This window comes from Caenorhabditis briggsae (assembly GCF_000004555.2).
Source record: "Caenorhabditis briggsae complete genome, chrIV, whole genome shotgun sequence".
In the NCBI taxonomy this organism is placed as follows: Eukaryota; Metazoa; Nematoda; class Chromadorea; order Rhabditida; family Rhabditidae; genus Caenorhabditis; species Caenorhabditis briggsae.
In genome coordinates, this window is record NC_013487.2 from 7,998,786 (window position 1) to 8,015,314 (window position 16,529).

The window sequence follows — 16,529 nt, forward strand, 5'->3', positions numbered from 1 at the left end:
TAGTTTCCCCAGAGATGAATTTGTTTCCCACATAAAAATTCCTTTTTTCTTGGATTACACTCTTCAATATATATGATTTTCACCAAACTTCCTCTCCACAAACTTCTGAGCTACATTAACACTTGCTCATCTTCTATTTCGTTATTTTTCAACGGATTTCTTATATATCTCATACTCACAAAGTCACCTAAAGAATTCGGCGCCTATAAATATTTGATGACGGTCATTTCAGTTTTTGAAGTTCTTTACTCATTTCTCGAAATGTTCCTAGTTCCAGTTATTAGAAATCTTTGAGATTCGTTGAGAACAAGGACTTTTCAGATCCACTACACGGTTGGTTCTACATCAGCGGTGATCGTTTACGTCGATGACAAACTGTTCTCTCGTTTCACTCTCCGGATCCTTAATTCCATTTACTGGGCTTTCTTCGGTTCCTCCATGGCTATCTATGCTTTGCAATTCATTTATCGGTATCTGACAATAAGCATGAATCAGTTGATAAAAACTTTCTACTCCTGGAAAATTCTCTTGTGGCTGATGATACCAGTACTGAATGGCGTTATGTGGGCGTTGATGGGAATTTTACTTTGTAGGCCGAATAAGGAAGCAACAAATGTCTTGAGACCGTATGTACTAGAAGACTTCAAAATTGACATTGATAATTTCGATTATTTGGGTGGGCCATTATTTAAAATAGAAAAAGGAACATTCATACTTAACATGAATACTTTCTCTACAATCGCAGTAATGTCTGTGGTAGTGGTAAGTGAGTTCTATGATGTTTATCTCCGATTTCTGCCTTCAGACACTCTCATTTGGTGTAATTCTTTTCTGTGGCTTCAAATGTTACTTCATGATTTCTGAACTTAATTCTATTACAACATTATCAGCCAAATCGCAATCAATGCAATCCCAACTGTTCTACGCTCTCGTTTTCCAAACTCTTATCCCGGCCATCCTACTCCATTTTCCAGTATCTGTGATGTTTGGATTCGTACTGGCGAGTCACGGATTAGGGATTTACAGTTGTATTATATCCATCACAATATCTTTGTATCCTGCCATCGATCCTCTTCCCAACTTTTTCATCATCAGTCCATATCGAAAAGCGGCGTTCAGTGAGTATCGTAATTTTGGGAGCTTATTTCAATGTCAAGAACTTTCAGGATGTTTCAAGCGGAACCGGCAGTTATCCGAAGTCAATCAAGTACCGCCAAACTCGAAAAATGTAGTTGCACCAGCGAATACTTCCGCGGTCTGATACCGTAAATTTCTTTCCCTTTCAATACAAACTAAAGCATAAGGTACACTACTCAAAACATCGTCCCGTTGGGGCCGTCTAACAATATGAAGTCTAGCCAACCGACTCTACTGATTGCCTTTTTTTATTCTAGTTTGTCTGAAGATGATAAGCATCTACGATTTACCTGAATACCTTCACAGTTTCGATTTATGTGTAGCATCATTCGCAATGTTTTTCAACTGTTTTCTCATTTATCTTATCTTGACAAAGTCTCCTGCACAACTTGGAGTCTATCGGTATCTAATGGTTTTCATTTCTGTTTTTGAAGTGTTGTATTGCATACTGGAAGTTTGCCTGGTTCCGGTAATTATTCATTTATGAATTCTATCTCCTAAAGTTTGTCTATTTCAGATTCACTACTCTTACCGGTCGAGTGTTGTTGTCCTTATAAGGACATCTGACAAAATATTCAACAGACAGACACTCCTCTTCCTTGATGCATTTTATTGGGGATTTTTCGGATCATCCCTTTCAATTTTCGCAATTCATTTTGTATACAGATATCTGGTTATAAGTGGAAATCCGTTGCTCAGAACATTTCAATCTTGGAAATTCATTCTTTGGCTTCTGATACCAATTGTTGTTGGATTCATGTGGGCGTTCACTGGGATTGTTCTGTGTGCACCTACGGAAGAATTCACAGAGTTTATGAGAAAACCAATAAAAGAAGTATTCGATGAGGATATCGAAGAATTCGAATATCTTGGAGCATTCATGTACGAGAGAAGTTCCAAAAACAACAGTTTTCTAGTTTATTGGGGACCGATTGCTGGAATGATTATCATGTGCCTCACAGTATTTGCCTCCTTCATTGTAATTGTTGTTAGTGGAATCAAATGTTATCTACGCATCAAGCAATTGATAAGCAATGTCTCAACAACTTCATCTAGATGTCAAGCTCTTCAATCACAACTTTTCCACGCATTAGTCGTACAAACCTTAATACCGATGATTCTTCTTCATACTCCAGTAACTTTGAAGTTTGCGTTTGCTATATTTGATGCAGGACTTGGCCCGTATTGTTTCTTTATGTCAATGACGATTGCCTTATATCCAGCAATTGATCCACTCCCAAATTTCTTCCTCATAAGTCCTTATCGGAAAGCAATTAAAAGTGAGGAAAATTAAATACCGTAAAACCTGTAATAGAAGGGATCATTTGTCTTTGAACTTTGAGCCAAGTTTTCTCGATTCCTATCAACGGTATCAAAAATATGTCAACTGATAAAATATTTATCATAATATCAGAAGTGTTTTGTCAGTTGACAGTATTTTTTATATCTTGCGTAGATATCGAGATAATAGAGCTCTAACTTGACAGTGTGGAGCTCTTCTATTACAGGTCCTACGGTACGTTTGAATTTATTGTTTCAGAAATCTTGAAATTCTATTTGTTGGGCAAAAAGCCGAAACCAAATGCTGCCGAGCAGGTCAATCAGACATCAATGACTTAGGTTATGGGATAATCTTCTATTTTTTTCATTGTTCATTTTGGATCTTCGCGGCGATTTATCCAAAAACACGAATCAATTTAATTGTTAGTGTTTATTTAAAATAAAAAATTAAAATAATAATTAATTGAGATTCAAATCATTAATGGTTCAAGCATTTGATGGTCCAGGCTCATTGAGTGCCAATTCTGCTTCCTCCTCATCTGTTAGGATCCCAAATATCTGTCTCAACTGTTCCGGATTCTTTCCTTTTGCCATATTAGCCACTGTTTTGCACGAATAATCCATTAACTGCTTGATTTGAAGATCATTGGTGGCAGTGATCAAATCAAACAAATCCTGATTGTTCATTTCCTTAAGCCATCGAAAATCCCAGTGTGGAAGTCTAAGTCCAGGGCCGACCTTAGAAACGTAAGGACCATCGTCTTTATGATTCACACACCATTCCAATACCAATTTCATTGTGTCTCCTTTCACTTTTTCCACTTGAATCGTGTTCTCTGGAGGTTCGAGATTCTTGGCAGCCAATCCGAGAACTTTTGAATGTCTTATAGTGTGACCGTCGGCTTCAAACTGTTGTCCGTCGTTGCAAATGAGAATGTAGGTCCGATTGAGATGCTCATTGACAGGTACATTTTGAACGAGTTTCACTTTTTGAGTTTTCGCCTTTTTATTCGATTTCTCTGTTCTGACCATCTGGAAAATTGAGGATTTGGTGGAGACGTAGGGAGAAAAAAACGAATTGAGAACAGAAAAAAAATGGCACATGACTAGGATAGAAAAAAACGAGGGAAAGAGATGGTGAAAAGTGTAATAAGATGGGTACGAGCTACCTCCAGGCTAAATATTTTTGGAATCTTTTATTTCAATGATAAGGGATTATCGTTGAAATGGAATGGTTCAAGGGGAATGCGAAAAATTGGCAAAAAAGTTTCAGACTTTTCAGAACGCCAGTACAAAAAACAAAAAAAAAACTTGGGGATAAGAATGGGAAGGGCAAACCTTCTTGATGCATTGAAAAATGAAAGAAAAAAAACCATTCGAATGGAAAATGGCGGGGTAGATCAAAAATCAAATCTAAATTTTTGGAATTGATCTACCAAATATTTAAAAATTCAGCAGTATTCTTTCTGTATTTCCAAGTCTTTGAAGCGTTTCCTGGTCCGGTTGTAGCTTTTGAAAATACGTACAATTACAAGTTTTGAAATATTTCTCAAAAATAAATTAATTTAAAAATAAACTTTTCTTAACTCATATCACAAGACAAAAACATCGGGCAAAAACTGATAGATACCCGCGAAACGTTAAAAGTGTGTAGACAGTGCAATTGACGACACATGGAACGAAAAAAAGAGTTGAAAAAAGAAAAATAATCATTTCACTAAAAATCGATAACGCCATATAGTTTCCAGAAACCAGGCTTAAAAACGATTAGAAGGGGGGGGGGGGGCTTGTTGTGTTTATGTTTTCAGTGTGGACATATGAAAACGATGAAGAGGATGAAGAAGGAGACATCATTGGAAGCATAGAGACGCAGACACGTGACACAAGCAACGCAACCGCGTTGCATGTATTCAGCACCTTCTGGATGGGTGTTCTCATGGAAAAGGGGTTCCCTACCAGTTAAGTGTAATATTTGTAAGATGGGAGATGTTTGGCATGTTGACATGTTTGTTGGAGAAGGAATGTCTATCTTAATATTCGTAAGAAAGAAAGAAGGAAAAGAGAAAGAGAACACAGTGGGAAGCAGAAAAAAGTTTAAGAAATGTCTGTAACATGAATGGCATCTAGAATGGAAGACAGGTAACTAATTATGTCAGAGAAAATGAGTAGAAAAGTAATGTGGTTACAAAAAGAAGAGGAAGGAATTTACAAGTTTGGGGAAGAGGTTCAATTATACGACACGAAAACTATTGCTGACAAAATTATGATATTAGCTCTTTAAAAGATAATGGGATCAAAATATTATGACTGTGGGTTGTTGGAGATTTCAAAGATGGAATTATGAAACGGAAAGAGATTGCATCTCCTTTTGGCAGGCTTCCACAGCGTCGTTGGCTCCTTCCTTATTCTTCCGACGACTTTTCTTATTCTTTTTATTAATTGTTGAAGAGGTATTTTCTGAAATCCGAGAAGTTTAGATTTGGCGTTATCTGGACGCCTGCTTACCTCCGTTCTCCTTTTTAGAATCTTTCTTCGTCTCTTCTTCAACATCTTTCCTGCCATTATCAGCCATCATTTTTGCTTCTCTTTCAATTCGAATCCTTTCTGCTTCTGCCCTCTCCTGCTCCAGTTTAGCTTCATACCGTTCATCGACCAACTTATTATAGTCTTCTTCCTCTCTTAATCTGTCCATTTCTCTCAACTTTCTTCTCAATTTGTAAGTCATCTTCCCAATCATATCTTGCTGTTCAACCTTCTTTTCTTCCGTCTTTTTTTGTTTTTCCTTCATGCAGAATGCGATTTCCTTCCTCATCTTATCCTCGATGTCTCTTCTTTCAAGTATCAAATCTGGAGTCAATAGTCCAGCTCGTTCCATGTCTTCTCGAATCTGTATCAACTGTTTGAGTTCACCGAGCGCTCTACGAGTAGTGTCTGAAATTCCTTATAGTCGGGTTGATACTTTTTTGAAAATAAATTTACCATCCATCATGAATCAAAAAAGATACTTATGAAGATCAATCGATATACTGTTTACCTGAAACAATATTTGATTTGTTTAAATCTAGACAAAACGTATTGGTATGGGAAAAGGGAGATGAAATAAAGGAACGTTCGTTGGCTAGTTGGCACATGAGGAAAGAGAAAATGGAAGAGACCGAGAGGAGAGAATCAAGAGAATATCGTGCGAGAGTGGAGAGACTCAGGAAATTGGGCGAGAAAAAGAGGGTAAAATTGGATAGAAGCGGCGAGTTCTTCATCTGGATGGGTTGACGAAAAAGAAAGAGTATAAGGAGATGGAGAAGATGTGAATTGACTGATGGAGCAATAGCGGAAATATAAGAAAGAAAATTTGGCCTGGATAAAGAAGCAGAAAGAGGAAACAGATATAAGCTGTTATTCTGATTCAAAAATAGGAGGTATAGACGAGAATAGCTTGTGGGCGTGTCCGAAAGTCCCCGTACCGAAAACTACCGTAGCCCAAAAATTTTTTTTTCTCAATCACTATTGCCTTAGGACAACTTGACAATTTCCAAACAAATCAGAAAATAAAGTTTTTCTAAATCTAAAAAATTTCATAAAGCGGATGAAAGTCAAGGAAACAAAATTAAAATACTCTAAAACGGGCTGGAGCTACCTGGTACAAAAAATTATATTTAAAAAAACCCTGTGGTGGCCCGAGAATATTTTGTGTCTTCTAGGGAATAATAGTTCTGAGAAGTTTTGCAATAATCCAGATCAACCTGAAACAAGTTTCAAGAAACCCTCAGTTTCTGTTTTTGTTGCCTTCGAGTTATTTCAATTTAGATTTTTTTTTCTTTTATTTCGCAACAAAAAATTTCCACCCATCCAATATTTGTTCGTTCGAAAAATTTCGTTAACCGATATCGGTCACTGATAAGAGACACTCGGTTTTTTCCTTTTCCATCAGTTTATCAGAACAAATAATATTTTTTTCAAGTTTGAAACATGGACCTGATTTCTACTATTAACCAGGAATCATGCATGAAATATGTTGTTGTTCGTTGGAAAAATCTTGAGAATGGAATTCAGTTTTCAAATACGGAATTGTTCCATTTTCTGATGTCTATCGATTATGATGTGTTAGATTCGGTGAGTCCAATTAAGGTGCACAATATGAATAACCTTTCAATTAATAGATTTTCCATTTGCATACAACTGATTCGGAATCAGCAATTCTTTTGAAGTTGGCAAACGAAAAGGATGTAATGCAACTTTGCATGGATTCTGAGCTCCTTGAATCAGGATTCTTTGTGAATCGACTAATCGATTTGAATGGAATCCGTCTTCGTGAGACTAAGGAAATTCTGAAAACTTTATCAACTGATCAAGAGTTTACTGACATCGATTTAATGGAAACATTAATCCGATTGATTTGTTGAGAAGTCCCGGAAAGAGAGAAAATTGCTGAAGAAGAATTGAAAATCATAGAGAATGGAATATCGGAACTCGTAGAGAACGCAGTTTTCACAATTTTTGGCTCATATAATTCGAAGGTTCGTCGGAATGGATTCTCCGATATTGTGAGTTTCGGTTATCATCGAGTCCACCGGGGTAAATTTATTCTAGGACTTGGCAGTTTCGTCGAGATCTTCGGATCGCACGGATGTTCGTCCCGTTGACATGATTATTGAGAACCCAAAGGTATTAAGGATTCCTGGAACATATTTATAATCATCTTACAGTGTTTACTGGAACACCCCTTGTCACATGCTGAATTTTATTCTTATCCACCGGAAGAAGTCATCAGAGCCATTTACAAATGCTTTCTTGATAATGAGGTGTTCCAAAACAGATTCAAAATGAGAGCACATTTAGTGGAAACTCCTATTGTCATGCTAGACAGCACAAAAGTTCCAGAAATGAAGGTACATTTATCTGAACTAATGGAATTCATCTGCATTGGTTACAGATTGGATACGATATTTCTGTGAACAATCAAATCAGCGTAGAGAAGGCACAAATCCTGAACGATTTCATAGAAGCAGATATGTCCGATGGGAACAAAATGAGAAGTGTCGCAATGTTCATAGTGCATTGGGCCAAAACTAATAAGTTGTTGGGCGGAGCTTATCCAGATGAAAGGCTGGTGGTCAAATTTAGATTCAATTCTTATATCATCATTCATCTGATCATTCATTTTGTTCAAATTGCTTCAAATAAACTTATTTTGGATACAAGAAAGGTTGGAAAACAGAAAAATTGACTAGAAGAATTTTTATGATTTATTTTAGAATCCAGAAGATCGTATGGACAGATACAATTTCGATGAAGTTTTCCGTAATTACATGGATTTCTTCAAACAGTTTTGTGAATATTATCTAAATTTTGATTACGAAAACGTGGGAATTTTTGGTTTTAAGCTAATCAAAAAGTGAGGAACCAAAAGACAAAAAGAAAAATAACTTAAATGTAAATTGTAGGTCAGAACTTGCTGAAGCTGAAAATGTCAAAATATCACCATGGATGATGGTAGACCCTCTGCACACTACACACAACATTTGCTATCACGTTGTTCCAGAAGGCATAAAACATTTCAGAAGTCTTCTGGGTACTTCACTAGAGAAGGTGGGGGAAAATTTCAGTATATTATGAAAATGATGTGAATTTCAGATGAATAATCCACAGTTCAGAATGGTCGATCTTCTCGCCTAGAATGATTAGATTTCCAAATTACCGTAAACACTCTAATGAAAGGCCACCCTATACATGCACTTTGAGCATAATTATCTCAACTTCTATAAGAGATATACAAAAATGTGTCAACTGATAAAATTTTTGTCATGATATCAACAATATTTCATCAGTTGACAGCGTTTTAATCTCTTATAGAAATTGAGATAATTGAGCTCAAACTTGACAGTGTTGTGGACTCTTCTATTACAGGTGTTTCGGTGTCTAAATTCTAATCTCTACAATTTTTTATTGCTTATCTCTTATCAAATATTGAACACATTTCAATAAAAGTATTTGAAATCACCATGTTTTTGATTTTTTCGGTTATAATTTTTACAATTCAAGCCACATTATGGGCAACTACTGGATGTGGATCCAACAACAGTGGTAAATCAAATCCGTTCAAACTTCGAGGAAAAAAAAATAAAACTGTGAGATTTCTAAGATTGTTCTTTTTTTAAATTTTATAATTTTAGAAATTCCATGTGAAAGGAGACACAGAAGTGTCTAAAAAGGGAGACCTACCAATTGCCAGCACAGCAAATAAAGTGCAAGAAAGCCCTGAAGATAAGAAAATAAGTCAGCAAGGATCAGTGAAAAAAGAAACATCAGTACAAAATCCAGAATTTAAAAAGGATGATGGAAAATCACAAAGGACAGAGAAAAATGAGAAAAATAAGAAACCATTGAGTAAGCAAAAATTCCATGAAACTACTTATTCATTTTTTCTACAGTATCCGTGGAACCTTTTGGAGACTTGACGTTCAAAGTGGAATCTGAATCACAGATTAGGTTGACGTTCAAGAATATTTCCGAAGAGAAGATCATGTTCAAAATCAAAGTTTCGGATCAGGCATATACGTAAAAAAAGGGTGTCAAAAAATACATTTCAGAAGTTTTGTTTTCAGTGTGAATCCAGTATTTGGAACTTTAGAAGCTGGAGAATCATCGGATGTAGTTGTCACTCATTTTTCCTCGCCGTGTAAAGAAGCCAAATTGGTTACTGTGAATTCGAAAGTGGGAATATTCTGATGTGCATTTTTTTTAAAATAATCTCAAAATTTCAGTATGTCGGCGAGATAGATTTAGCCAAGTCGTTTCGAAATGCCAAACCAACAGGAGGACCGGTTACGATAAATCTAATAGCTAACTGATCAATTTCTCAATGAAGTGCTTCTTTTCAATAAATGAATTATTTTTTAATATTACAATCTTTATTAATCAATCTATCATATCTATCATATTGAGTTAAAAGTTTCACTTGTTTCAGTTGGCAATCAGTTTGACAGTTACTTGACCACCAGTTGGTCTCACACTTCTGAACGATTTTGCCAGATCCATTTCTCCAACGTACTGAAAAAAGAGTGAAAGAATATTTCTAGAAACTTTAAAGTGTCTAAATCTCACATTAGAATTGACAATGACCATTTTAGCTTCTTTATGTGGTGATTTGTTGTGAGTGATCCAGACCTCTGCAGTCTTTCCAGGTTCAATTGTACCGAAGACTGGATTGGCTCTGAAAAATTATAAAATTTAAAGTTCAAACTGAAATGCACTTTGTCAAATGGCTATCTTACTGATATGCGTTATCCGAGAACTTGATTTTGAACATGATCTTTTTAGTGTGCACATTCTTGAGTTCCATTCTAGTCTGAGCAATCGATTCCGCTTTAAAAACCAAATCACCGGAAGGTTCGAGAGTCACTGAAATAAAAATTATTATCAAACTGTAAACTAAAACTTACAGTGAGGTTTTCCAGCGTTTCGTTGACTTTCATTCTTTTTGATCTCTTCTTCTTTCTTCTTTTCAGCTTCTTCCTCCTCCTTCTTCTTCTTTTCTTCTTCCTCCTTCTTCTCCTTTTCCTTCTTCTCTTCCTCTTCCTTCTTCTTTTTTTCCTCTTCCTCTTCCTTCTTTTTCTTCTCTTCTTCTTCCTTTTTCTTTTTCTCTTCTTCTTCTTCCTTCTTTTTCTTTTCAGCTTCTTCCTCTTCCTTCTTTTTCTTTTCTTCCTCTTCCTTCTTTTTCTTTTCTTCTTCTTCCTTTGCCTTTGCAGCTGCATCATCCGGAGGCGGTGGTCCGGCCACAGAAGAACGATTCTCGTTTTTAGGAGTTGCTGGTTTTACAGTAGGCGCCTGTTTCTTCTTGCCACATCCGAAAACGAGGAAGATCAGTTGGAAGAAGAAGATTAGTGTTGAAATTCCGAAGCTCATTTTCGGCGCAGCTATCGACTCGAATCGATTCCAATAGTGTAATACAGAATGTGAGAGACAGAAACGTTTAAAAAAATTCGGAACACCTGTCATCAATAATAGGGCTATTTGGTTGACACGATTTTTTAATATTTTGACTTTTTTTTTTCTAACTGAAAGTTGCACAATTATTGAACACATAGAATATGTCTTATGACCTCAATTTTTCTGCAATTTACTTTTTAAGATTCAAGTTTTCTTCTTTTCTCTGATTTACATTTTTGTTTTCACTCCAAAATATTTTAAAGGCGCATGGTGAAATGTCGCAAAACTGCGCGTTGTTTAGCGCGAGCGGGATTACGGAGCGTCGTTTAAAGGTGTAAATCGCATTTGTTGGAAACTGATAATATTTCCTGTGATGCCTGCATTCATTGTTTTTTCGTTTTAGGGATAAAAACAATTTTCTTTAAACATTTAATTGCCTTTTTGTGAATTTATTTCTGTATCTCTAGTAAAATTGCTAATTTTTTTAGGCTTCACTTGGAAAAATCAAACCTTGGATGCGAAATGGGTAAAGAACAGTTTCGTGAAGCCGACAAGGCTCTGAAAGTGTAAGTTTTTTTAACTCTGCAACTCAAACTGTTTGATTGTTCAGTGTCGGCGTTAAATTCGCACCTGGAGATTGCGAGTTCATGAGGCAAACCGCTCATGTTCCTATCTTCAACAACAAATTGTACGAAGACGTCGGAGGAAAACTACAACCTGCAAGTTATGGACCTCTCGATCCGAGAATGGTTGTTTTTATAGGAATATAAGTTCTTATTTTTAAAACATTTCCAGGGAGTTTCTACAAAAACAGGAATCTGTGCGACATGCGGGCTCGGTTTGACCGATTGTGTCGGCCATTTTGGTTACTTTGACCTGGACGTTCCAGTGTTTCATATTGGGTTTTTCAAGCTCACAATTCAGTTGCTACAGTGTATCTGCAAAGTAAGCTCCACGAAAAAAAAAATCATCACCAGTACTATTTTCAGAACTGTTCATCGATTTTGCTGACTCCCGAACAACATCGAGTGTTCTCTCGGCAAGTCATGAACCCCAATATCGATTATTTGCACAGGAAAGCTCTCCATAAACGAATTGTTGCTGCTTGCAAGAAGAGTTCGACTTGCACACAGTGTGGTCTCAAGAATGGTATTTTTACTGTTTCTCTGAATTATTAATAGGAAATTTTTACAGGAACCGTCAAGAAAGCAGTAGGAGCGGTGCTGAAAATCGCTTTCGCCAGTCCAGTTCCAGCTGATGAACTGGGAAAATATCAGACAGTTTTCAATGCGAATCAAGAAATTGGGGATCATGTGAAGAAGATGAAATTCACACTTCTGAATCCGCTATTCGTTCAAAAGCTGTTTGCCAATATCAAGGAGGCTGATATTCCAGTATTGATGGTTCGTTCTGGAGAGGAAAAGCATCCTAACGATCTTCTATTGACTCGGATGCCTGTACCACCAGTTTGTATTCGACCATCAGTAGTTTCTGAAGTGAAATCTGGAACTACTGAAGATGATGTCACGATGAAGTTAATGGAGATTATGCTTACTAATGATGTACTCAAAAAGCACAAAAGAGATGGAGCGCCTGCCAAAACTTTGTTCGAGACTTGGGAGCATCTTCAGGTATGGTCTCTTTCCTTCGAGTATCTATACAAAAAAAAATTCAGATTCAATGTGCTCTCTACATTAATTCCGAAATGTCCGGGCTTCCTCCAGATATGCAACCAAAACGAGCAATGCGTGCATTCACTCAACGTCTCAAAGGAAAACAAGGTCGATTCCGAGGAAATCTCTGTGGAAAGCGTGTTGATTTCTCCGGTCGTACTGTCATTTCGCCAGACCCGAATCTTCGAATCGATCAAGTCGGAGTTCCAGTCCATGTGGCGATGACTCTCACTTTTCCTGAAATCGTTAACGCGTCGAATATCGATAAAATGCGTAAATTGATTGTCAATGGAAGCGACGTTCACCCAGGAGCTAATTATCTGGTTGATAAAAAGACTGGGCACAAAAAGTTGTTGAAATACGGAAATCGAGAAGAGTTGGCCAAGAACCTACGCCTCGGAGATACAGTAGAACGTCACTTGGATGATAACGATGTGGTTCTGTTCAATCGTCAGCCGTCTCTTCATAAAATCTCCATCATGAGTCATCGTGCCAAAGTAATGCCAGGGCGAACATTCAGATTCAACGAGTGTGCTTGTACTCCATATAACGCCGATTTCGATGGAGATGAGATGAACTTACATTTACCACAAACCTATGAAGCAAAAGGTAAGAAACAAATTTCGAATTCACTTTACCATCTAACATGATTTCAGCGGAAGCAAGTGAGCTGATGAACGTGAAAAACAATTTGATCACTCCCCGTTCTGGAGAACCATTGGTTGCTGCTATTCAGGATTTCATCACTGGTGGTTATCTTCTCACTCACAAAGATACATTCCTTCCTCGTGCTGAAGTCTATCGCTTTGCTGCCGCTCTCATTGACGCCTCTGCTAAGAAACAGTCGAAAATTCGCATCCCACCACCTGCAATCAGACGTCCAGTAGAGCTATGGACTGGTAAACAGCTTATCGAACTGATCATTCGCCCAGACAAAGGATCGCAGGTCTCTTTGAATCTTACGGCCAAAAACAAGTCGTACTCAGGAAACTTGGAATTATGCTCTAAAGATTCTTACGTTATCATTCGAAACTCTGTTCTCCTCGCTGGTGTTCTCGACAAGTCGCTTCTTGGATCATCATCAAAAGTGAACATTTTCTATATGTTGATGAGAGATTACGGAGAGGATGCTGCTGTTGACGCAATGTGGAGGCTGGCTAGAATGGCTCCTGTGTTCTTATCAAATCGTGGATTTTCCATTGGTATTGGTGACGTTCGTCCGAGTGAGAGACTTTTGCAAGAAAAGGGTCAGCTTGTGGATAATGGTTATGAGAAGTGCGCCCAATACATTCGTGAACTGGAAGAAGGCAAGCTTAAAGCTCAACCAGGCTGTACTGAAGAGGAAACCCTTGAAGCTATCATCTTGAGAGAGCTTTCGACCATTCGTGATCATGCTGGACAAGTTTGTCTACGTAATCTCAGCAAGTACAATGCCCCGTTGACTATGGCAGTTTGTGGATCCAAAGGTTCTTTCATTAACATCTCCCAAATGATCGCATGCGTCGGACAGCAAGCTATTTCGGGCCATCGACCACCGGATGGGTTCGAAGAACGCTCTCTGCCACACTTCGAAAGGAAAAAGAAGACACCAGAAGCGAAAGGTTTCGTTGCGAATAGTTTCTACTCGGGACTCACACCAACGGAATTCTTCTTCCATACGATGGGAGGACGTGAAGGACTTGTCGATACTGCTGTCAAAACTGCTGAGACTGGATACATGCAAAGACGTCTTGTCAAGTGTTTGGAGGTAAATGAAAAAAAAATTGAATTTTAAAATACTACTTTCAGGATCTCTGCGCTTCTTACGATGGCACTGTTCGCTCCTCTGTTGGTGACGTTATTGAGTTTGTCTTCGGAGAAGACGGTTTGGATCCATCCATGATGGAGGCAAAAGACGGAAGTGTTGTTGATTTCACGCACGTCTTGGAGCATGCTAAAAACATTCAGACCAAGAAGGAGAAACCGATCCCAGCTGAGAAACTGGATGAAGTATTGAAGACGGAAGTTCAAAAACAATTCAAAGAAAAGTATGTCCACTTCGCCGATCAAATGAAGGACTATCTCCTCCAGACGGAAATCAAGAAGAGCAAGAAGTGGCAAGGTATCCAGACACATTGTGCGGAACATGAATCAGCGAATGCGAAGACTAGAGAGGAGTGCGCCAAATGTACCAACTTGGACACTTATAGGTTTGCTTTGAGCGAAACATTCATTTATCTGAACCTATTTTTTCAGAACATCTCTCTTGAAGAATTCCTGCCTCACCAGATCACAACTTCTCAGTTTCATCCAGCTTTGCTATTATAAGATTGCAAGAGCCATAACTGAACCAGGAACCGCTGTTGGAGCTATTGCAGCTACTAGTATCGGAGAACCATCTACACAAATGACCCTGAAAACTTTCCATTTTGCCGGAGTCGCTTCCATGAACATCACCCAAGGAGTTCCGAGAATCAAGGAAATTATTAATGCAGTCAAGACGATTTCAACTCCAATCATTACTGCCTCATTGTTGGATCCTTATGATGAGTCGTTGGCAAGAAGAGTGAAGGCTAGAATTGAGAAGACTACACTTGGAGAGATCTGCGATTACATTGAAGAAGTGTATTTGCCAGACGACTATTTCTTGCTTGTGAAACTCAATTCGAAACGTATTCGTCTTCTTCAATTGGAAGTTTCATTGGAATCCATCTCCTACGCTATTGTAACCTCGAAAGTGTGTCCAATGATGAGAGGATGCAAGATTATTTCTCATGGAAAGACAATGATGGCTATCAGACCACCATCGACGAGCAAGTTAAGCAAAACGATGACAATGCAAATGCTCAAATATTCACTTGGAAATGTTGTCGTCAAAGGAATTTCCTCAGTGAATCGATGTGTCATCCATGCTGACGAGAAGAAAGGTGACTGCTATTCGCTTCTTGTCGAAGGAACAGACTTCCGATCAGTTCTCTCGTCGGTTGGAGTTGATCCGAAGAAAACTAACTTCAATAATGCGCTCGTGGTTGCTGAGGTTCTGGGAATCGAAGCGGCTCGTACATGCATCATTAACGAAATCATTGCAACCATGGATGCACACGGAATCGGTTTGGATAGAAGACACGTAATGCTTCTTGCTGATGTCATGACCTACAGGTGGGGGAATGTTTCATTTGAACGTTTCAAAGGCAATATATTTTTCAGAGGAGAAGTACTTGGAATCACTCGTAACGGACTTGTCAAGATGAAGGACTCTGTTCTTCTGCTTGCTTCATTCGAAAAAACGATGGATCATCTGTTCGAAGCCGCTTTCTTCTCCCAGAAGGATGTGATCCATGGAGTCTCTGAGTGTATCATTATGGGAACTCCAATGACCGTCGGTACAGGAACCTTCAAACTCATGCAAAAGTACGAGAAGAAGGCATTGCTGAAGAAAAATACTCCAATATTCGAGCGTCCAGAACTAGCCATCACTCTTTAATCACAATTTTTCATCACATTAAAATTACTCATTTTTGTTGAATCCTGACTATGAGACCCTGTTGCTAATACATTTTTTATTCCCTATCGTCTTTTTTTGTTATCAGTCTTTTTGTTGTTGTTGAAGTTTATAAATTTATTCAGCTTTAATAGTAAGAATGAAAAAAAGGTGGCCGTCAAAATGTTCAGCGGAACGGTCTTAAAGATGTAGTCGTGGACGGTCGGCTTCTGGTGCGTTTTGCAATAGATTTAGCAGATTGGGAGCGAGCAGCTCGTGGTTTGAAACTCAATTTTCTTGTATTTACGAAAAATAAGTGGCGTCGAAGGGAAAATCTGGTGTCGCGGCCGAAGGTTCCACAACGACAACTACAGTATCCTTAAAATATTCTCAGGATTTTAAAACTTTCGAAAATTCTAATTTTCTGACTTGCTTCCGGAAAATTAACAGAAAAATCGACAAATTTTTTTGACCTTCGGCCACGGCCACTTCTCTTCCACAGCTCTGATTGTGTCATGCAATAATAACAAAGAAGATATTAACCTGCTCCCTCCGGCAGATCTCAAAAACTGCCTTGGCACTTAATTGCTTGGAGGAATCCATGGAATGGGCGGAGCCTCGATTAACACTAAATCAGCAATCATTTCTCGTTCAGTTTCTTTCAATTGAATCCAATTTTCATATGCTTCGTTTGCCAATTCCTTTCGTTTTAACTGCGACTCTGTTTCTTCTTCTCGTTTCTCTTCCTTTTCTTTCTTCTGCTGCCGGGTCTCGTCGTTTAGAAACTCTTCCTTCTTTTGCTTCCTGAAATTCCGTTTTCGAATTTTTTGAATTTTATAAATCGTGATTTTCTTACCATGCTAAAAACTCTTTCTGTGCTTCTTTGATCTTCTCATTCTTTAAATCTGTCTCTTTATTCTTATTTTTCTCCGTCTCTTCTTCCAGCTTTCTTTTGATATCTGTCACTGATTTTGAACGCTCTCTTTTCCACATTTCATAGTTCTAGAAATCAGAGCCTCAGAAAAAGCATTCCAACTTCAGAATAACTCACC

At 38.0% G+C, this 16,529-nt stretch overlaps 8 protein-coding genes across 8 annotated transcripts; 4 read left to right on the forward strand and 4 right to left on the reverse strand.

The window, feature by feature from the left end:
- Positions 1–72: 72 nt before the first annotated feature.
- Positions 73–1,261, forward strand: CBG05793 (the record flags this gene model as incomplete). Its single annotated transcript, XM_002633056.1, has 3 exons — positions 73–276; positions 322–756; positions 806–1,261. The coding sequence occupies 3 exons, from the start codon at positions 73–75 to the stop codon at positions 1,259–1,261; spliced, it is 1,095 nt and encodes a 364-aa protein (XP_002633102.1).
- Positions 1,262–1,405: 144 nt separating this feature from the next.
- Positions 1,406–2,757, forward strand: CBG26359 (the record flags this gene model as incomplete). The annotated part of the gene is made up of 3 exons (XM_045235556.1): positions 1,406–1,606; positions 1,655–2,417; positions 2,678–2,757. The coding sequence occupies 3 exons, from the start codon at positions 1,406–1,408 to the stop codon at positions 2,755–2,757; spliced, it is 1,044 nt and encodes a 347-aa protein (XP_045098527.1).
- Positions 2,758–2,904: 147 nt separating this feature from the next.
- Cbr-skr-16 lies at positions 2,905–3,450 on the reverse strand (the record flags this gene model as incomplete). Its single annotated transcript, XM_002633055.1, has 1 exon — positions 2,905–3,450. One exon carries the CDS (start codon positions 3,448–3,450, stop codon positions 2,905–2,907), a length of 546 nt encoding a protein of 181 aa, XP_002633101.1.
- A 1,306-nt stretch (positions 3,451–4,756) lies between these two features.
- CBG05790 lies at positions 4,757–5,404 on the reverse strand (the record flags this gene model as incomplete). Its single annotated transcript, XM_002633054.2, has 3 exons — positions 4,757–4,875; positions 4,924–5,349; positions 5,398–5,404. 3 exons carry the CDS (start codon positions 5,402–5,404, stop codon positions 4,757–4,759), a joined length of 552 nt encoding a protein of 183 aa, XP_002633100.2.
- Positions 5,405–6,384: 980 nt separating this feature from the next.
- CBG05789 lies at positions 6,385–9,266 on the forward strand (the record flags this gene model as incomplete). The annotated part of the gene is made up of 9 exons (XM_002633053.1): positions 6,385–6,528; positions 6,576–6,726; positions 6,820–6,959; positions 7,006–7,080; positions 7,122–7,304; positions 8,589–8,802; positions 8,847–8,973; positions 9,006–9,129; positions 9,180–9,266. 9 exons carry the CDS (start codon positions 6,385–6,387, stop codon positions 9,264–9,266), a joined length of 1,245 nt encoding a protein of 414 aa, XP_002633099.1.
- Positions 9,267–9,378: 112 nt separating this feature from the next.
- Positions 9,379–9,757, reverse strand: CBG05788 (the record flags this gene model as incomplete). The annotated part of the gene is made up of 3 exons (XM_002633052.2): positions 9,379–9,465; positions 9,520–9,628; positions 9,690–9,757. 3 exons carry the CDS (start codon positions 9,755–9,757, stop codon positions 9,379–9,381), a joined length of 264 nt encoding a protein of 87 aa, XP_002633098.2.
- Positions 9,758–10,866: 1,109 nt separating this feature from the next.
- On the forward strand, positions 10,867–15,480 carry Cbr-rpc-1 (the record flags this gene model as incomplete). The annotated part of the gene is made up of 9 exons (XM_045235559.1): positions 10,867–10,910; positions 10,955–11,093; positions 11,116–11,289; positions 11,322–11,493; positions 11,539–12,125; positions 12,155–12,626; positions 12,674–13,764; positions 13,806–14,206; positions 14,253–15,480. 9 exons carry the CDS (start codon positions 10,867–10,869, stop codon positions 15,478–15,480), a joined length of 4,308 nt encoding a protein of 1,435 aa, XP_045093152.1.
- Positions 15,481–16,058: 578 nt separating this feature from the next.
- CBG26360 lies at positions 16,059–16,470 on the reverse strand (the record flags this gene model as incomplete). Its single annotated transcript, XM_045235560.1, has 2 exons — positions 16,059–16,281; positions 16,334–16,470. The coding sequence occupies 2 exons, from the start codon at positions 16,468–16,470 to the stop codon at positions 16,059–16,061; spliced, it is 360 nt and encodes a 119-aa protein (XP_045098528.1).
- Between the last annotated feature and the right edge of the window lie 59 nt (positions 16,471–16,529).